At 46.9% G+C, this 21,968-nt stretch overlaps 1 protein-coding gene across 2 annotated transcripts in view; it reads left to right on the forward strand.

Annotated features, from left to right (window-relative positions):
- Positions 1–21,968, forward strand: part of NUP214 (nucleoporin 214) — a 387,516-nt gene that overhangs the window by 347,191 nt on the left and 18,357 nt on the right. For both annotated transcript variants that reach the window (XM_069237075.1, XM_069237076.1), the window contains one exon: positions 1,105–1,276. In XM_069237075.1, the coding sequence (XP_069093176.1) occupies positions 1,105–1,276 (172 nt within the window). The remainder of the gene's footprint in view (positions 1–1,104; positions 1,277–21,968) is intronic.

Consider the following 21,968-nt stretch of genomic DNA (forward strand, 5'->3'; position numbering starts at 1 on the left):
ATCCTTTAGCTGGGTAGGGGTGACCCTTTAAGACAGCTGCCTCAGGGAGCAGTGTTTGAGCTCAGGTTGCCAGGCATGGTGGCGGGGAAACTTCATCAGGGGCCCGAGGCATGAGCTTGGAAGCGTCTGAGAAAGTAATTGTAACCGGAAGCTTGATCCCTGTACTAAATAATTCAAGCTGTTACTTTATAGGTCCTTTTTTCAGTTCCATTGTGAGTGTGCATTGCAAGTCACCCTTCTCGATTACCCTTGCCTCTTGCTCCTGTAAATTCACTGTTATTAGAACACATGCTGCAGAGAATCCTGTTTGAATAATTATTGCAAAATGTAATACTCTAAAAGGAAAGAAACATTTTAGATATTTGGAATGTGTGTTTTCGGTTTGACTCAAGATCAACCTGGTGGAAATGTTGAGTGGTCAGGGTATATAACACCTGTGTATCATCAATGAACATGTTTACATTGGTCAGAGTTACAACGTGAAGCCTTTCTGTCCCTATTTATGCCAGTAAATGTCTAAGATGTACACAGCCAATCTATAACCCTCAGCCTATGAATGTTAACTCGTCAGTCTCCGAGAGGTCATGGGAACAGGTTAAATTACATCGCTTGACATTCTTTGTCCTTGGTATCACCAAAAGGAGTCGTATTGCCATGTCTCTGCACCTGCCGTGCCCTCAAGTGGCACTTGAGGCTGTGGTGCTGTTGGGCATCTGTCCAGGAGGCTCTGAGGTAGAGGTTTAAAAGTAATTGTGCTCAGACCTCTCCTTCAGTCTTCTGACCCCTTTCTCTGGGCTGCTTTCTGAAGTGGAATCACCTACCCTAGAGTAACAGTTGCCCTCACTAAGCCGTGCCAGTCTGCCTACACAATAGAACTGGGTGCAAGCTGATTGTGTTGTGTTTGAGAATGCAGTTGTTTACTTATTATTAAACCCTCCAAGGGGATAGGATGTTTCAAGACACAAGAATACTGTTCCTATGCAATGTTGAGTGCACTGTCCTCTGTTAGGCATGGTTCAGAAGGCCCATATGTGCTCAGCAGTTCCTCACTGACTTCACAACTCTCTCTCCCTCCTTGTCTTCTTTTGCCTCTGTTTTGCTCAGGTGGCTTCGGAGCTGCTCCGGTGTTCGGCAGCCCTCCCACGTTTGGGGGATCCCCGGGGTTTGGAGGGGTGCCAGCATTCGGTCCAGCCCCAGCCTTTTCAAGCCCTCTGGGCTCGACGGGAGGCAAAGTGTTCGGAGAGGGTACAGCAGCCGCAAGCACCGGAGGATTCGGGTAAGAGAGGGGCTGGCTGGGGTTAAAGAACTCAGAGGAGTCAAAATATATGTTTTTTGCTTAAAAACAAATTCTGATTTCGAATTAGGAATGCATTGACCTGTAGCTTCATCCCATTGCCACCCACCATTCTGTCGTCAGTTTCCTGATATTGCTGCAGTGTCAATCAATGTTGCTACGATTTCATGTTTTGTGTGAGAATACTGTTGAACGTTTGTCTCTTGACATGATACATTTGTGTGTTCATTTGCTTTGTTTATAATTTTGCTATTTTGTGCAGGCCCAGATGTTTGTGTTCCTTTAAATGTCATGGGGCATCTCTTTACTCACTCTTCTATGGCCCTGATACCGGTGTTCTCGTCTTCTGCCCCTACTCTGCTCTCTGCCCCCTTTTAGTTGTATCAGTTCACTGCAGCACATCCACTCGCTTCGTCCTACCCCAGGAGCAGCGAAGCACTTTAAGTAAAGACCACTCTCTGCTCCTGCAGTAGCTTTTCTCTTGGGTTCAACTGCATATGAATCTCCTTGAGAACTGTGTAGAGGTGATGCTTTCAGCACAGACAGGAAACATCCCAGACTTGAGGGTAGAAGGTGAGTGTGACATTTTCTTCCTTTCTGGAGAGAGAACAGTGTAGAGCTGATGTGAAACAGCCATTTCTTCCACAGCACTTTTTCACTGACAAAGGAACCCTTCATACTGATGGCTTGCCAGGCCATTCCACCTTCACCTCAGTCTCACCGGTGGCTCTAGACGGGAATAGAAGCGGATGCCAGTCAGCTTCCACCCATGCCCGTCTCACACTTTTCTGCAGTCTGATGTAGCCACCACCGTCCCTCACTGAGATGATCTCTTGTTGGCTACTGTTCCACTGCCTGGTTTTAGTTCCCATTTTCGCGACCTACCATTAATGTTGACCTCACCTCTTCTTATTACCAGGTGAAGTGAAACTTCAGCCTGTCCCTGAACTGTGTTCAGTAACCCTTGATTTGACAGGGCTGGCTGTTTGTTGTGTTCAGTGCTCGTTAGCTGAGGGCCAAGTGCATTGTTTTTTGTCGAACGTCACAAAGGCTGGCATTGGAAAACTGGATTTGACCCTCTGATTGTGAACCCATGCTTTATACAAACATTGAAGATTTGCGCACAGAAACTAAACTCCTGGGTGTACCATAATAAGAATCTAAAAGGCAGAAGAAAGGACAGAGGATTTGGAGCTGTTACTTACCCATGATCAAAGAGCATACTGTTAGCATAAACTACAGGAAGCTGTATGTTACTGCTGCATTTTACACACTGAGGGAATTTTTTATCTTGTCTCAGCGTGTAAAATGCAGTAATAATACACAGTGTAAGGAGATGACACAGGTAATCTCCCTGCGTGCAGCCTGCCTCTGGCGACAACTGTTTTCAATCTTTCTTGGGTTTCACTTCTTCTAGAGACCCCAAATGTTAAACTTCACTGTCTTAAACCTGTTATTGTGGGTTTGTATCTCTGTCTTATGTATCCCTCATTTGTTTTTGATGGACGTTTTGGCAAGAATAATCTTCCTTGATTTTTGGCATTTTTAAGTTGAACCTACCAGTCCTATTGTCAGCTTACCAAGAACTTACAATGGGCTAAAGCCCGCCCATTGCTTTTCATTGGTTTGTTTTATTGTCACTCTCATATAGTTGTTTCTTATTGCCTTTCCATCTTGCGTTTTCCCTCCTTTGGAGCATAGCCTCTTTACTCGTGTCCTTCCACTGCTCACTGCTGGGAAACTAATTGTTCGAACCATGTGTTGCTGTAGATACACATGCTATACATAAACCTGCCATCTAGTGCTGGGCCAAGATGTGTGCAGGTTGTTTTTCTTAGAACATAGTCTATGGAGTCACAAGGTCCAGTGATTCCTCCTCTTGCTGGTAATATGCAGGATCATTGGCTCCAGTGTTGGATTGCTAAAGCGATCCAGTCCCTTCAAACACCTAACCTTCACAGCCGAATTAGCGGCACACCATACCGTGGAGGTTCCAATACCACCTCCCCATAGACCTTCACCACCTTGTACTAATGGTCACACACCCAGCAGTTTTCTCCCAAAGGCTAATTTCTAGGGTCCTTCAGAGGAAACAATTCAAAAGACAGGGATAAAGGTGGCTCCCCCAAAGGAGGTGCCGCCACCATTAGGCCCGACTTACCTCTTCTTCCCCCCGACCATGTAACACCTGTCGGGGCTCATCTCCAAAGGTTCCTTTCCGCCTGGCGGAACGTCACCTCCGAAAAGTGGTAATTAAATATCTTCCAACATGTTTTTTTTTGCCTGGATTTCACTTTCATACCGCCCAACATTCCACCTTGCAGACACAAACTCTCCCCACAACACCAATGGCTACTCAGGGTAGAGGTCCAAGCTCTCTTTCACACGGGAGTCATACAGCCCCCAGTCTTCCTTTACCACTGGCAGGTCACAGGAGTTTACTCGCTATACTTCCTGATACCCAAAAAGGACGGGTCCCTCAGACAAATTTTGAATCTCAAAATGAATAAATTCACTTTCACATAGTTACTGTTCAGGATGTCATCTGGATAGTATGACATGGCCGCACTCGACCTCAGCAATGCCTATTTCAATCTATCCGGCACATCCCTGGTACCTCAGATTTGCAGTCAGCAGATGGTATTGCCAATTCAAGGTGCTCCCCTTCAGAATCACCACCACACGCAGGGTGTTCACCAAGAGTCTCCCGGTGGTGATCACTCATATCCGCAGACAGGGCATCCACAATTCCCCTATCTGAATGTCTGGCTCATCAAGAGTGCCACTCGTCAAAAATACCACAAACACATTCAGACCACAATCAGCCTCAAAATCCCATCTCCAACCCCTCCAGATCCAACCTGATATTTGGGCAATTCTGAACTCGGAGGTGGGCATGGCCTACTCAGATGCTGCCATGATGAAGTCTTTTCAGACACTCATCCCTCTTTTTCAACCAGATCAACAAGTCACAGTCAAGACTTTGATACACATTCTTGGCATGATGGCCTCCTATATCACCATAGTTCCTCGTGCCAGGTTACACATGTGCCCATTGCAGGAGTGCTTAGTGCACCAGTGGCCTCAAGCGGAGGGTCAGTGGGATGATTTGGTGTTGGTCGGCCATTTTAAAGGTTGCGCTCTTTGCAGTGATGGAGCACCAACAACGTGTTGCAGGGATGACCTTTTCTCGAGCCAGTTCTGCAGAGGACTATCACAACGTGTGCTTCCCTTACGGGACGGGGAGCTCAATCACATGACCTGACTGTCCAAGGCCAGTGGAAACCCAGTCACCAGGGTCTCCACATAAATTACCTGGAACTCCTAGGTGTTCACCTTGCTTTAAGCTGTCCTTCCCCACCTGATCAGCAAGGTAGCCCTCATTAAAATGAGCACAACACCTATGCATTATCCTCAGAACCAATCATTAAATCAGTAGATTTGTACAGTGCTTCTTGTCACCTGGGGGGTATCCAGCAAGGGGCGCCAGATCCCCTCAGCTTTCTCACTTAACCCAGAACTATTGAAGGAGGGCCCTCTAACACAAGATCCATCTGTTAACGGAATACTTGCCTGAAGTGGACAATTACTTTGCCAACGTCCTCAGCAGGGGGAACTCCACTTACAAGTCCTTCTCCAGTACTTCCAGCATTGGGGACTACCAGAGATAGACCTCTTCACCACAGCCAAAAATGCCAAATGCGAAAACTTTGCCTCCAGTTTCTCACACCCACAGTCCAGGGCAATGCACTGTGGATGAGTTGGCCAGGGATATTTGCTTACTTGTTTCCTTCTCTCCCACTGCTTCCATTTGTGGTTCAGAGGCTTCAGCAGACATTTCTCACCCTCATACTGGTGGCTCCCACCTGGGCATGCTAGCAATGGTTTATTACCCTCCTCAAACTCTCAGTGGTTCCACACAAGAGACTTCTCAACAGGCTGGACCTTCCAATGCAGAACCATGGAGAAATCGGGCACCTGGATCCCAGGTCTTTCAACCTTGGGATCTGGCTCCTGAAGTCCTAGAATGTGGGTACCTTAATCTTCCATCCGAATGCATGAACATTCTTAAGAAGGCATGCAGGCCTACTACTCATGCCTGTTATGCTGACAAGTGTAAGAGATTTGTTTGCTTGTGTTGTTCCAAACATATTGTACTTTGCAGTCAAAGTACAAGAAATTGTCTGCTACTTGCTTCTCTTGACAACTTGCTTCTCATAGAAACCTGCGGTTTAGCTTTTCACATCATACAACTACACCTAGCAGCTGTAGTGTAGCTGCCCACCTTCAGAACAGGCAACATGTTTCCCTCTTCAAAATTCTTGTAATTAAGGCCTTTATGAAGGGTTCCTCCAGCCCCAAAATGGAACCTAAATATTGTGTTGAAAAGACTAGGGAGCCCTATGTTTGAACCCCTCCACTCCTGGCCCATCTAGTTTCTCTTGCAAGGTAGTTTTTTTGGTTGCCATCACATCATCCAGCCTGTTGGTGAGCTTCAGGCATTAATCTTGGAAGAACATTTCTACACTGAGGTATGGTAAGTTTCTCACAAAGGTGGTCTCACAGTTTCACTTCAATCAAGCCATTGAACTGCCTGTTTTTTCCCCCTCAATCTGACTCAGTTGCGAAATGGGCTCCCCATACCTTAGATGTTAAACAAGCCCTCATGTATAATATTGACAGAACTAAATACTTTAGGCAAACAGAACAGCTTTTTATTGCTTTCTCTAGGTCCCACAAAGGGAAAGCCATATTTAAATCAGACATTGCAGGGTGGATTGTTAAATGCATCCGAACATGTTGTGCTACATCTAAAACGATCTTGATCATTCCTCCTAGAGCCTATTCCACTAAAAAAAGGGGCCTCTGTTGCCTTCTTTGGGAACATTCCTATAGCTGACACCTGTAAAGCAGATACAAGGTCCACACCACATACTTTTACAAAGCATTATTGTTTAGATTTGTTAGCCCGACAACAAGCGTAGAACTGTTGGCCAGGCAGTTGTACACTTCAAACCACTGCAACATTCAGATGCTTGCCACCACTTTTTCTCGAAGGACAGCTTTACCGTCTATGCACAGCATGCAGCCACACATGCCTTGAACAGAAAATTTTATTTAACCAGTAAGCATTTGTTTGTGGCATGTGGTGCAGTAGATTCACATGTCCCCACACTCCTACATGGCTACCTGTGGCTGTTGCAGTTTCCTTTCTATTTCAACTTCCTCTTTCTTGCATGGACCTCTCTCTATACCAATCTTCGATTCACATTCCATCCTCACCCGCTGTGTGGGAAAACCATTTAACAATGGAGTTGATGACCAAATGTATTACCGGCAAGAGAAGGCGTCCCAGTACGTTGTGACTCAAAAATACTTTTTTTTAAAAAGAAAAACAAGTTGCGCACACCCGGACCCAACACTAGATGGCATTATGTACAGCACGTAAATCAACAGCACTACAGGCTACGAACAGATGCTTTCTGGGTAAGTAAAATGTTTTTTTTTTTTTTTTTTTTTTTTTGCTTAACCACTATATAAGAGTGGATGTGTTTCAAATAAAAAGAGCTTTATTCGGTCATCAGTAACCATCAAAGCATACATAAAAGGAAAGATAATCCATATGGATAGATGTAGAAATAAAACCATCGTATATGTACAAACAACAATAAAAACAATCCCCATAAACCCATACCTCAGTTCATGCATACTCGCTCAAATCATTTTACCCATGAATATCATAGAAGGTACTGCTATCTCTGCAAGATTAAGATTAACATTCTTTTAAAAAACTGTTTTGTATATGCCACGCAGCAGCTAAAAACTTGCCAACTGCCTGCACCATTGCAATAGAAGTATCACTTTTTAAAATCCTGAAGGCAATCACGTACTGTCTGATGCCCAGGTTCCGGCAAATAGTGCGAATCCACTTACGCTGGGAGATCGCGTGTGCTGTACAGAAAAACAAGCTGTTCAGCCACAGGCCGGACAAAAGTTTGATGTAGATATTTTCCTCCAATTACTAATAAACAACATTAACGAAAGCGGGTACACAAGCTGTTAGCAAGGGGTTCAGGAATGATGTCTAAAAAAGACTCAAAATGGGGAGTCCACTTTAATTCAAAGAATTGATTAGCCAAACACCCACGAGTTGGATCAAGAAGGGAGTTCTTCCTAACATAAGCCCAATAGCCCGACTTCAAGGATTGTATCTGTGCTTTCCTTAGGCCATGGGGTTTCTCCCAGTTGCTCCAAAGATCTAATTTACGAAACCAGTTGGACACATGCTTGAGCCATGGGATGGAAACTGCATTAGGCCTTTTTAGGAGATCAGAAAGCAAATCCCTGTAAACACTGAGTTCCGGAGTGGTCCAAATCCTTACCCAATATGTCAAAGGTTGTAATGCTATCATATCTGAGATTTGATTAAGACTAAGTCAAAAATAAATAGGAGCCAAAGGGGTGCTAACTGGACAAGCAAGTAGTGCTCTAGCAAAACTTTCTCTTTTGCAAATTTTTTTTAGCTTTCCTGTACCCCCACACCTCTGCACCATAAAAAGTAGCGTTTTGCGCTTTTGCCTGATAAATCTTGAGGGCCGGAGATACCGTTCTTGTGTTATTACTCTAACACAAGCACATGATGGCACCAACCTATGTTGTATGAGAAAGGAGCTCTTGCTGATCTGATCTTCCCAATTACGAAAGATCGTTGGATGGATACCAACAGACTGCCGGAAAACCGTGACGCACGTCCTTATCACAAGCAGACTTGACTACGGCGACACCCTCTATGGTGGAAACTCCAAGAAAAACCTGAACAAGCTACAACAGATCCAGAACGCCGCTGCCAGACTCGTCCTAGACCTCCCCCACCGAGAACACACCACAGAACACCTGAAGAACCTCCACTGGCCCACTGTCGAGAAGAGGATCAACTTCAAACTCCCAATACACGCCTACAAAGCCCTCCACAACGACGGACCCAACTACCTCAACACCGCATCAACCGGTACTTCCCCCCACACCCCTCAGCTCGTCCCAACAGTCACTCGCCAACATACTCTGAATAAAGAAGTCCTCGGCTGGAGGAAGATTGTTTATATCCCTGGCAGGAATAAGTTGGTACACCTTACCACCACATCTCAGACAGTCGCTATCGCTGCCTCAGTTCAGGAAGGACCTCAAGACATGGCTCTTTGACTGATCTGTGAGGTCACCCCTCAGCGCCTTGAGACCCTATGGGTGAGTAGTGCGCTATACAAACCTGTGATTGATTGAATTAAAATTATTTGATATCCTTACACCAAGATAATCCATGGAGCCTACCCTATCCCAGGGGACTCCATTAACTGAGATTATGCTGGCACAGGACTGAATAACATCAATTTGGTATTACAGACCTCGGTCTGCACAAAAAGCTAAAAACTTGTCAGCAAGTATCTGAAGCCCCATCGCTGTCTTGGAAATAAGAAGAGAATTGTCCGCAAAAAGTAATATGGAGATTGTTTGGGCATTTAGTGTGGGAGCATCATTCTCACAGGATGTGTTTCCTATTGCCCTCGTGTTCTTCCTCTCCGTTTTGCACTCTCATTTGTGTGCTTTTTGCCTCCATGCACTGTTCTCATTTTTTGTGGCTTAAGCTGTCCTTAAGTGCATATATTTTCCAAGTGTCTCCCTTATGTGCTTTTTTCCTCCCGCCTGATCCATATTGCTCGCTCACCCACGTCTTTGTGATGTTATCTCACTCTTTTGCTTCTAAAGGCATCATGTGGCATAATAAAGTGATGCAGTCACAGGCCCACCTCCCACCCAATACCTGTGTGGATTTAATTAAATTCATACATCTTCAACTTAATTTTTTTCCTTTCCACATGCCTTGCAGAGTCTTTGCTTTATATTTCAACTGGATGCAGTATGCACCAAGAGCGTTCAAGCTGCAGGAAATGTGGATGAAATGCCTCGGTGGCAGGCGAACAAAGCAGCTTCTTCTGCTTGAAATTTGACCACATTGCCTCCTTCAGCGATGCAGCAAAAATGTTAAGTCCCCTTAACCACTGTCAGAGTGCCAGTCCCCAAAGTGAGCGACCATTCGTTCTGCACTCAAACTTTTAAGCAATTCAGAATCCAATTCAGCGTCTGTCAAAAGCCTTTTAAGGGGTTTAAAGGGCAACGGACAGGAAGGGGCTACTGGACCACAGCCGTGAGGGCTAAGCACATTTGCCTATATCCCAGGGTCTGTCCTGCTCTGGCGCTGCCAAACGGGACCAAGTCCGTGCCTTCAGCACTGACTCTGGTAGCAACGGTGAGCAGTCACAGGCTTCTCGGGAAGGATAGTGTTGGGGGATATTGCAGGCTCTGAACTCAACACACCTAGCAGCACAATTTAATTGCTCAGGACAGGGCTTCTGTTTTAGAAAAGTACTTTATTCTAGAGTAAAGCATGTTACTGCACAAGTCACAAAATTGTTCCAGATACCTGTTTTACAGGTGAGAGTCCAGAGGGGTGGTCCTATGCACTACCGCCAGACCCTTCTCTGGTAGTGTAGGGCCCAGTGGCAGGTACGGCTCCCCCCCCCCCCCCTCTCCGCCCATGGCAGACCTTCCGCTTACACCCTAGCCCCCCAGAGTTGTGCTGCAGTCAGGTCTTCACTAGGCCCACTAAGGCTGGACAGGGACTGCCTGCTCAGTAGGATCCTGAAGGCAACCCCAGGAGCGACTGGCTTCTGACGGTGTGGTGGCCCCCTTCTGGGCTCCAACAGGAATGGCAGCAGGCGGGCCTTGCAGAATCAACAGACCCGATTCCTCTGCTCGGATGAGTGACGGTGGCAGTCACCGTTGAGCCCCCATGGCATATGCCAACATCATAGTCCCCTTCTCCAGCAACAACTTTACAGCTTCAAGGCACTTTCAAGTGAGAATGCTCATGTAGGTCCTTACACCACCACACCCAGGCACTGTTTCGCCACAGAGTGCCTTCAGGCAGCAGCATCATATTTCAGAGCTACATAGTCTGTTTAACACACCTTGGATCAGTGCTTGACCAGCCGATCAGGTTGGTCGGTGGGGGTACCCTGAGGTGGGCACCAAAGGTTACAGACTTCTTTCTTTGGGGCTGCAGGACCAGCTCAGGCACTAGGCAGATAGTGCTGCAATCGTGCAAACCTAAATCATAGGCATACAGCTGGCAAAGTCTCAACTTTGGCCAAACCCACTCCCATTGGAGCATAGCCTAAAGCCAATCTTTAGGACGCAGATAACTTGCTTTTACCACGTGGCAGTGCTCGTACTTAACATCAGTTCTTTCGATCACATTCTGACAATGACTAGATGAACACATCTCCTGTACAATGAGGGCAATTGGTATGACAAATTACAGGATAGCAGTGGTCTGGACACTTTTCCAGGCACTGTTCTTGTTTCTCCCCTAGTCCTGCCATTGAGGAGCGTGCCTCTTTTGCTATGGTCATGAGATGGCTGTAGAGGTCCTCAACTTGCCCCTCCCTGCTCTGGAAGGCAAAACTAACATATTGTTGGAAGTTCTTCAGTCTGACCATGCACCTACTGAAGCTCTCTTGCCATTCATTGAGGCGGATAGCCACTTGGGCAATACCATGATCTGGGTCTTCAGTCAACAAACGGGGTAACTTGTTGCCACAGACTGGCAGTGGGTGATCCTCGCCAGAGACTGGTTTTCCAGGCATCCACAAGCCAAGTACACACTTAAGACTCCTAACTGTGAGTCTAAGCCCATGGAAACTTATGCTAAGGGTATTTTTTGTTGGCTAGCCTTGCTTTGTGGTTAGTCAATACCAGCTGCCTCCTAGACTGCTACAGGTAATGCCTTATGGGATGCAGTTGGTTAAATGATGCTGCAGTCCCAGAGGACCAATCAGCTAATTTTAGCCCACACTCTAAAATGATTGTCTAGATGCTGCAGAATTCGTGATAAGATCTGGCCTCAACACAACTGATTGCTTAGGTCCGGCAACAGCCGTGAGTGTGGTACTTCAGCACCTGTCTGGATGGAGGTCTGTTGGCTTCTCTAGGGATGTCCAGGTATCTTTAATGTAATAACATCTTTAGGGTTCACTATTAACGTGCCAAAGTCACACCTGACTCCTTCGTAAACACTCCAGTTCATTGGAGCTATCCTGGATACAATTCAGTTTTGTGCCTTACCCTCGAAGGCAAGAGACCAAAACATTCGGGATACGGTCCTGATGTTTAACCCTCTGTCCTAGATCTCGGTGAGGATTGCAGTGAGACTGCGGGACTACTTTCATCCTGCTTATCGACTGTGCGAGATGGCCCATGCAGACCCTGCAGTGGGATCTGAAGCCTCGGGGAAGACTCCACCCCGTGAGCCTATTAGATTCCATTCAGGTTTCAAAGAAGAGTGCAAAATATCTGCTGTAGTGGCTACTATACAGCAAATGCGCCAGTGGCAGACCCCCACTACTTATACTATCTAGAGCTCACTGAGGTGAAAAATGAATCGCTGCTGGGCTGGGGAGGTCATCTAGGAGAGGTGGAGATCAGAGGACTCTAGTCTGTGGCGGAAACCCACCTCCACATACATTTGTTGGAGTTCTGAGCAAACAAGATGTTGATCTTCCTCCCATCCAACAAGGGAGAGCTAGTACAGGTACTGACAGACAACACCACTGCAGTGTGGTACAGCAGCAAAAGATGGGCAGAGTGGGGTCTTGGGTCCTGGGCCAGGAGATTCTGCGCCTCTGGAAGTGGGTGACCCCATAGGGCATTTCTCTGAGCTTGTGCCAGCTGGTGGGATCTCTAAACGCTAGGGCAGGTTAACTCTGTCACTGTCGCCTTGCTGATCACAAATGGCATTTATGCCTATGATTGGAGCAGGGCATTCCAGAAATGTGGTGAATCCTCCCTCATTCTTTATGCCATAGCTGATAACGTGTTGGCATTTTTATGCTAGAGTTTCCATGAAGGTTCTCTCTGGGACTCATTCTGCCTAGAGTGGCACATGGGACTTCTGTATGCCTTCCCAGCTCTACCCCTCTTGGCTTGAGTTCTGAAGAAGAAGAATGACAGAGCTAAAGTCATCCTAGCGGCAGAGGATTGGCCATGACCATCTGCCCTCTGATCAAGCTGCTGCTTTGGGAAGACCTAGTGTCACAGCAGCAGGGCTTGGTTACGACACCCAGGCCTCCAAACTGTACCTCCATGCGTGAAGGATGAGCAGCGCCAATTAGACTCTTTTGATCTTCCTCTGGAAGTCATTGATGTTATTTTGGTAGCTAGGTGCTCACCTGCTCAGTCGGTGTATGCTGGCTGCTAGGACAACTTTGTGGTAGATTGACCTGCTACAAGCCAAGCTGTTTTAAATGCTGGAGCTTTTTGTCGTTGGCCTTTCAAGAACTTGTGTTGGGCACTCATAAAGGCTATTTGTGGAATTTTTTCGGCTTATTTGTGAGGTTGCTGAACCAGTCTTCTTTGTTCAAATCACCTCTTGTGGTGACATTTCTAAAACGTTCACATCACGTTTCCATCAAAATTCCTTTGTTATGCCACAGTGGAACTCGAATTTGGTTCACTTTCCTAATGTGCATCCCATTCAAGCTAATGCGCAGCAGTTCACTATTTCTCGTGACCTTGAAACAGGTCTTTCTGGTTGCAATCACATCAGCTTGCCGCTCGAGTTTGCTGCAGGCCCTCTTGGTCCAGCCACATTACACAACATTCTTTCCAGACAAGGTTGTGTTGAGAACTCAAGCTACAGTTCTGCTGAAGGTATTAACACCTTTCCACGTCAGACAGGCTGTCACCCTGCTGACTTTCTTTTCCCCAGGTCACCCCATGGAAGAGGAGCAATTCCATCACTTGTCCCCCTAGAGAGTACTCATTTTCTACATTGATCATAGCAAGGACCATTTGGGGGGTGGTAAACTCTTTGTGGGCTTCTCAGGAATAAAGGTCAAGGTGCTGCAGAAAAGAACCATGTCTAGGTGGATAGTCCTCTGTATAAATATCTGTATGTGCTAGCTAAGAATCTGCCACCTGAAGGATGAAGGGCTCTTTCCACTTAAGACCATGCTTCTGTTACTCTGCTAGCATGCTGAAGGCCAGTCCTGGATATTTTTCAGACTGCTACTTGGACATCAGTGCACAAATTCACAAGGACCTACTACCTCGACAGACAGGTCCGTCAGGATGGGCATTTTGCCTGTTCGGTCTTGGTAGACATTTTGTGTTGAGCCTTTACCCAGATCTTCCACCGGGGGAGGTACCACTTTGGTATCAATTCACAAGGTGGAGAATCTGCAGTTAGTAGTATCCACTGGAAGAACAAGCTACTTACCTTTAGTAGCGCTCTTTCCGGTGGGTACTCTTATTTAACTGCAGATTCCTCAAAGTCCCTTTTGTCATGTTATGTGGAATGTACTGTTTCTCCTTCTAAAAAGGTCCCAGTGTAAAGGTATGCACATTGGTCAAGCCAGTTTGATGATGGGCTCGCATAGGAGGGTGCTGTGAAACCTTAGAAAGCAACTGACGTCACTATTCCTAAGTGGTACCTATATGGGGCCCTGCTTGCGAGTGGAATAGCATCTGTGTGGAGCCGCACAACGCCACCTTCCAATGTGGAAGAGCATCACTTTCGAGTTTCCGGACCCAGTCAGATGCCTGGGGAATATTCACAAGGTGAGAAATTTGCATTTAGATGGAGCATCCACCAGAAAGAGCATTACTGAAGGTAAGTAATCTGTTCATTGTTGTCACTCCAACTTTCAAGAAAGGAAAATGCTAGTAGTACTACTGTGTGGGCTACAGCAATAGTTTCTAAAGAAATGCATAGCAAAAGGCAACAATTTCTGTATTTTTTCTCATTTTTCTAGAATTGTTTTAATAGCATAATCTTTTCCATAAAACATTTTATTCAAATGCTCAAAGTTAGATACAACAAACAAAAAGAAAGAGTTCAACAGGAATAGACTAATAAGCGTTTACCCATTATATTATACCTATTACAGTTCTCAGCAGAATGGAACCATATTTGTTAGAAAATAACATACAAAGAACAGAAGATCCACAGAGGATATAAATGCTGAACTGTTAGCTGTGCAGCGTCGCATTGTTCCTCATGCTTCATCCTGTAGCAATTACTTACCCACATTTAGTCAAAGGGCCTGATTTTAATCTTGGCTGATGGGGTGTTCGTCACTAACATGACAGATATTACAAGTGCCATAGGATATAATGCTGTTGTAATACAGCGGAGGGGATATCCGTCACGTTTGTGATGGAGTATCTCATCCGTCAAGATCTAAATGAGGGCCAAAGGCAGAAAATCTAAGCTCTGGCTTTCAGAATCGGGGTACGAGCAATATTTCCACTTCTTAAAACATTGTGTTCGATGGCATGTGTGGTTGTAGATTCACGTGCTCTGCATACTCCTGCCATCTAATGTTGGGTCTGGAGTGTTGCAAGTTGTTTTTCTTTGAAGAAGCGTTTTCGAGTCACTGGATCCACTGACTCCTTCTTGGTGATAACTGCTCATGGGCATCAACTTCTTTGTTTGATTGTTTTATCTCTTCTGTCTGGTTCGGATATGTGTGTCTTTGCTCCATCTTTTGACTTGCTCCGGTTTGAAATCTTTCCTTCCGTCTTCTCCTTATCAACAGTACAACAGTATTGTTTCTCAATCGCGTATTACCATCTCCGCATCCATCAGTCTGGCAACCGACCACGCGCCCTGTGCAGCGACTTCACCCATTTCTAGCCTACCTCACCATGCAGCACCAAAGAGTATGCCGAGCTGATGGAACGAATGCTGTTTCGTTTCTGTCCTCTGTACCACTCGAAATTCCCCCTAAACCCACTAACATTTGGTGTGTAACCGGTGCCTCTCCCCTGATCACCAAAAAGCTATATGCGACTTCTGCAAAAGCTTCGGGTCGCAGAAGACCCTTTGAGACCGAAGAGCTCATCTGTTTGAGATGGCACACAAGACTCCGGACATCTTTGGGGAAGAGCATGCCTTGGAGGAGCCGGCACAAGAGGAGGCCATCTCCATCCATGACCCCAACTCCGACGTCTAGTCAGATATCGAAAGCCACAAGGTGACATCAGCGCAACCCGTGAGCACAGTGGCCACTCCTGCCCACTCTAAAACTGCTAAAAGGCCCCTTACAGTGGTCGCCGGACCACCACTGCCACCAGGCCATGGCCGGATCCAAAAAACTGCTTTGGGTGCTCTGCCCTCCGACTCAGCACCGAAGATAGCCAAGACCACAACACTGTCTTAGGCATCGACCTCCAGCTACTTGGTCCGAGCCACCTCTATCTGGATTTTGACACCAAGTACTTCGGCTCCGAGCCAACCAGCTTCTAGTCCTGCTTCGGTGCCGACAACAGGACACCGACCAAAACTGTTGCTGCTGAAAACAAGGGAGCCAACTCCTTTGGAGCGCAAAGACTCCAGCTAGTCATCAGCTGTGACAGCACCAGTTATGCCTATTTTGGAGACTATGGGCACTCGACAGCATCGCCTCCATATCCACGAGGGTGCAGAGCACATTATTGCTTCCCCTCCTGCAACATCCAAGAGGAAACTGTCCTTCTAAGAGGTTCTGGACACTTCACCGCTCAATAAGGTCACCAAGGACAAGGCTACCACCACTTCTCCCAAGTCTTTTCCTCTTCCCTCTCCTCCACTTGTTCCACCTTCTCCACCAGCCCCACTCCCTGCTTCTCCTCCACCTCCCTCCCCTCCTCATTCACCTGCCTCTCCTACTGCAGGAGATCTGACACCTCAGGGTTCCCCTTTATTTATCGGGGAAGATTTGGGTGGGACACAGCAGGACCAAGATCCATGGGACACACATGACCCCAATCCCATGATAACTGCAGACCCAGAATTGTACCCCGAAACAACCCTTCCCACTAGAGGATACTACATCCTGCCAGCAGGTAGTAGCTCAGGCAGCTGCCTTCCATAATGTTGAACTGCACAGAGACCCCAATGAGCAGGACTTCCTTTTCGATACCCTAACGTCCACGCATAGGGATATCCAGTTCCTCCCTATGCTCCCTTGCATGCTTCATTACACAAACTATATCTTTAAAGAACCAGTCCGCTCTAGGGTTATCACTCCTAGATAAAGTATAAACCTGCACCCTCTGATCCAATATATATCAGATCCCAGGTCCTGCCAGACTCCATAGTGGCCACCACTGCACAAAAATGCGCCTATAGCCAGGCCACCAGGGACTCTCCTCCCCCAGCAAAAGAGTAAAAAGCTGGATGCTGCAGGTAAAAGGGTGGCTGCACAGCCAGCCATTCATTGCCACATCGCCAGTTCACAGGCATTGCTAGCAAGATACGATCAGGCTCACTGGGATGAAATGGAGGCATTCCTCTAGTTTCTCTCAGATGAGCACCACAAAAGGGGACAACAGTTGATCTTCAGCGTGCTGATTGGGAGTGCCCCGAAGTAGATGGTAACATACTATGAATAGTGAAGCCGGAACCTTGACTGGCAGACACTGTGGGACGGTTGTTTGTTGATGATAAATATGCTTTGCTCGTTTTATGTGCTGTTAACACTGGCCTCTCAGTTGTGGGACATTGATTATATTGTTATTATTGTATAATGATAAAATTAATAAATATAAAAAGGGGGGGACAACAGATTTTTGCAGAGGGGCAAGCAGTCACTAATAATTTCATCCGTTGTGCCCTGGATGCCCCAGACACGGCTGCATGTAGTATAAACACCAGTATACTAGTAACGAGACATTCCTGGCTTTGATGCTCTGGCTTTCAAACCAGAGGTCCAGCAAGTGGTGCTCAACATGCCCTTCGATAAGGAGCATCTTTTCGAGCCTCGAGTGGACTCCACCCTTGAAGATGAAAAAATATACTGACACCGCAAAAGCCATGAGTGCTCTTCAGTCCCTCTCACAAAGAGGCACTTTTCGGCGCCCCTCATTTAGAGGTGATTACAAATCAACAACCTCAGAGGCCTCTACCACCCCAATTCCTCCCCGCCTGTCCCGACAGCCTTGAACCTCATAGTCTTGAGGTTTCTTCAGGGGAGCCTATAGAGGCAATAACAACTGAGGCAGAGGTAAGAGCACCACCACCCGCAACTCTACCTCCACATTCAAACAGTGACTACCTACGTCTTCCCACCCCTCACGCCACATTTGTCTCTGGGACGACTTCAAAATTTTAATACAGAATGGGTCAAAATCACTTAGGATCGTGGAGAAGTGTGGCACAATGGTTAGAGCGGCAGACCCTGATGCAGAGATCCGGCCCGGGACCAGGATTCAATTCACGCCTCCAGGGATCTTGGGCTCAATTCCCTTGGACCAGATATTTCTCGCCTCTGTGCCTAATCTAATTAATGGGTCCCACTCTGTAACTCTGGGCAATAGCTTGCTAAATCTCCACAACGGCCCTGAATGCGCTTGGATGCCTGGTTTCACCCTGGGGGGTTGCCCAGGAGTGGGCGCCTCACAGGGAAAAGCCAGGAGGGGTTCCACAGCGGTATGCGTACATCTCCTGGAGATCTTAACGGTGAGTAGTGTGCTATACAAGTGCGAAGTTTAAGTTTAGGATCAATGGGTCCTTTCCATTATCCAACATGGTTACTGTCTGGAGCTCATTACCAGGCCTCCAAACATTCCACCTTGCACTCACAGAGTATCCCACGAGCACCTCACCCTTCTCAAATGGGCCATAGGCTGTTCCATTACAATACCAGGCAACAAGCGTATACTCCTTATACTTCCTCATACCCAAGAAGGATGACACTCTCAGGCCTATCCTGGATCTCGGACCATTAAAACACTGCATTCTCTCAGAACACTTTCACATGGTTACTCTACAAGACATTATTCCGCTTCTACAACAATGCACTACAGCCAGGCAACTTTGGCCCTAGATCTAAAGGATGCCTACTCTCGTATCCCCACCTACCCTGCACACCGAAAATACCTAAGATTTGTGGTTGCAGGCAAACATTACCAGTTCAAAGTCCTGCCTTTCGGAGTCAGGACGGCTCCCAGAGTCTCCACAAAGTGCTTTGCAGTAGTCCCTGCACATCTCCGAAGACAAAACATTAACGTGTTCCCTTATCTAGACGACTGGCTCATCAAAGCCAGCACACTATGAGAGTACCAGTATCACGCTCAGATGACAACAATGGACCTCCTTTACGCGCTGGGATTCACAATCAACTGTCAAATCCCATCTACATCCTCTTCAGACACAGCCCTATCTAGACTCTATTCTCAATGCAAAGCTGGGGCTAGCATACCCCAACCTGGCCCGCGTTCGGAGTTTTCTGTCTCTTCTCACCCAGTTTCAGGACAATCACACATATACAGTCAGGACAGTCATGCGCCTGTTAGGGTTGATGGCGTCCTGCATTGCGCTGTTCCCCATTCCAGAGTCCTCCTGCATCCCCTACAGTAGTGTCTGTCTCATCAGTGGTCTCAGCCACAGGGTCACCTGGATGATCAAGGGTTGTTAGACTCCCATACTCACTGCTTTCTGCAGTGGGGGGACCACCACCATCCTGTTAAAAGGTCAGCCTTTTCTGGACCTCGTGCCTCATGTCATTCTGACCACAGACACATCACTAACTGGTTTGGGCCTTCATCACCTTACAGTACAGGGCCTTTGGAATCTCAGTCACCAATCCCTACATATCAATTAGCTCGAGCTTCAGGCAGTCTTTCTGGCCCTGAAAGCATTTCTTCATCATCTGTCTCACAAGGTTGTCTTAGTACACATGGACAACATGACAGCCATGTATTATTTACAGAAACGGGGGAACACGGTTGTCCCAATTCTCACAACTTGCTCAGAAAATATGGAAATGGACTCTCCACCACCACATTCACCTGGTGGCAGAGTATGTCCCAGGAATGGACAAAGGCTTTGCAGACCTGCTCAGCAGAATGCAGCAACAAGTTCACAAATGGAAACTCCACCCACAAGTCCTTCAAACGTACTTCGCAAAGTGGGGAACTCCTCAGATAGACCTTTTTGCCACAGCCGAAAAACGCAAAATACCCAAGCTTCGCATCCAGGTATCCACACCCTCTAGCCAGGGGCAATGCTTTAGGGATGAACTGTCCAGGGATATTTGCTCACCCTTCTCCACGTCTCTCCTTCTCATTTCATTTCTAGTTCGGAAGATCAGGCAGACATCTCTCACCATGTCCTTGTAGCTTCCACTTGTGTGCGTCAGCACACTTCTGGACCTCTCAGTAGTTCCTCATCAGAAGCTCCCCAACAGGTCGGACCTTCTCACTGAAAATCAAGGACAGATAAGACATCCAGACCCCAAGTCACTCAACCTTGTGATATGGCTCCTGAAGTCATATGGTGTCTTAGGATTGCCTGCGGATTGAATGGATATTCTCAGGGAAGCTCGTAGACCCACAACCAGAGCTTGTCATGTTGAAAACGTGTATGCTACTGCCAACCTAAACATATTAATCCCAATAAAGCTACTGTTCAAGACATTGTTTATTTCCTCTGCTTCCAGAAATCAAACCTAGCTTACACTTCCATTTGCTTACATCTCGCATCTACAAAATAGACAACATGCTTCCTTGTCCAGAATCCCAGTCATTAAAGCTTTCATGGAATGCTTTAAAAGGGTTATTCCACCCAGAGTCGTTCTGAACCATCCTGGAACCTCAATATTGTGCTTACCAGGCTCCTGGGCCCTCCTTTTGAGCCACTTCATTCATGGCCTCGTCAGTAGCTTTCTTGGAAAGTGGCGTTCTTAGTCGCTTTCACATCACTCAGATGTGTTAGTGAGCTCCAGGCCCTAACCTTGGAAGAACCTTTCTTCCAAATTCATAGAGACAAGGTGGTCCTTCGCACAAACCCAAAGTTCCGTCCTAAAGTGGTTTTCCAGTTCCACATCAGCCAATCCATTGAAGTACCAGTCTTCTTTTTGCAGCCTTGCTCAGTTGCAAAAATAGCCATCCATACTTTAGGTGTTAAATGTGCATTAATGTTTTACATTTATGGAACTAAAGACCTAATGAAAACTAAACAGCTCTTTGTAGCTTTTACATTACCGCACAAGGCCAGTCCTATATCCAAAAACAGCATAGCTAGATGGGTAGTAAAATGTATAGAAACCTGCTATGCTAAAGCAAAGAGGCAGTTACCTGTTAATCCTAGAGCACAGTCTACTAGGAAAAAAGGAGCCAATATGGCTTTCCTTGGAAACATACCCATAGCTGACATTTGTAAAGCAGCTACAATGTCTAAACCACATACATTTACAAAACATGATTGTGTGGGCGTACTTGCAAGCCAGTGTAGGCCAAGCAAAACTAAGAATACTTTACCAGTCATCTGCAACTCCCGCAGGTTAGCCACCGCTTTCATGGAGGGACTGCTTACAATCTATGCAGCGCATCTGTATCTACAGCCACACATGCCATAGACGGAAAATGTTTCTTACCCAGTAAGATTCACATGCACCCTCCCCAGACGCCTGTGGCTGTTTGTAGGGAGGTGGGTTCTGGTTGCAGTACCCCTCTTCCCCCCCCCCCCCCCCCCCCCCCCACACACACACACACTTTTTGCCTGGTTTTTAGATGCAACTTCAGCTGAAGTACACTGGGTTCCTGCAAGCCAGGGACCCAGTGCCAGTGTTCCTTCCCTAAATCAAAACACCTGGTCACTTTATCCCCCAGTTACCTGGCCTTTCAGCCCCCTATAAGTCACTAGAAAATGATACCCCTGGTACCTAGGGCATGGGTACTAAAGAGGGCCTCTCAAAGCTGCGGCACAACTTGTGCCACTCTGAGGGACCCAGCACCAACCTTATGCAAACTGCTGTTGCAGGCTGCATGACAAGGTGCTCCCAAAATTGAAAACACAACATGGCACACAGCCTGTGTGCCATGCCCCCCTAACACTGCCTGCACTATATGTAAGTTACCCCTCTAGCAGGCCTTATGGCCCTGAGACAGGGTGCATTATATTACATGTGAGGGCATATATGCATGAGCAGATATGCCCCTACTGTCTTTGCCAATTCCTAGAACTAGTAAGTGTACACAGAAGCCATTTCAAATGCATGTGCTGGACACTTTGAGTTCCCCAGCTACACGATGGCTTCTCTGAATCCTAGGATGTTTCGTATCAAACAACTCAGAATAATTAACCTTCACTGATCCCATTGATGGATTTCTTAATAAATGCACACATAGGGCACCTTAGAGGTGTCCCCTGAAAACCTACCAACTACTAGTGTGTTGACTGGCCCTGACCAGTTCAGCCACCACAGACACGTTTCTGGTCCCCCAAGGTGAGAGCCAGTGCTTTTTAGGGCCTGAGACAAAAGCCTGCACTGGGTGAAGCTGTTATCACCTCACCCAGGCAGGATGGACATTCCAGGGTGGGAAGCTTCAAAGGCCCTGGCGCCTTTTAATGCAACCCAAGTCTCTCCAAATAGCGGAAGTGACAAACCCCCCCTGTCCTGGCCTCACTTTTGGCAGCAGCACAGGCAGGAAAATTAGGCAGATGAGGTGGGCGTACTTCATGCCAGTACCACCCCTAAGATGGACGAGTTGAAGTGGACACTACTTTTCAAATTCCTCCATCTTGTCTGGAAGGAATTAGGCCACTAGGGTTATGCCCACTTCCCAACGGAAGTGG

The sequence above is a fragment of the Pleurodeles waltl genome, chromosome 6, assembly GCF_031143425.1.
Source record: "Pleurodeles waltl isolate 20211129_DDA chromosome 6, aPleWal1.hap1.20221129, whole genome shotgun sequence".
NCBI classification, from domain to species: domain Eukaryota; kingdom Metazoa; phylum Chordata; class Amphibia; order Caudata; family Salamandridae; genus Pleurodeles; species Pleurodeles waltl.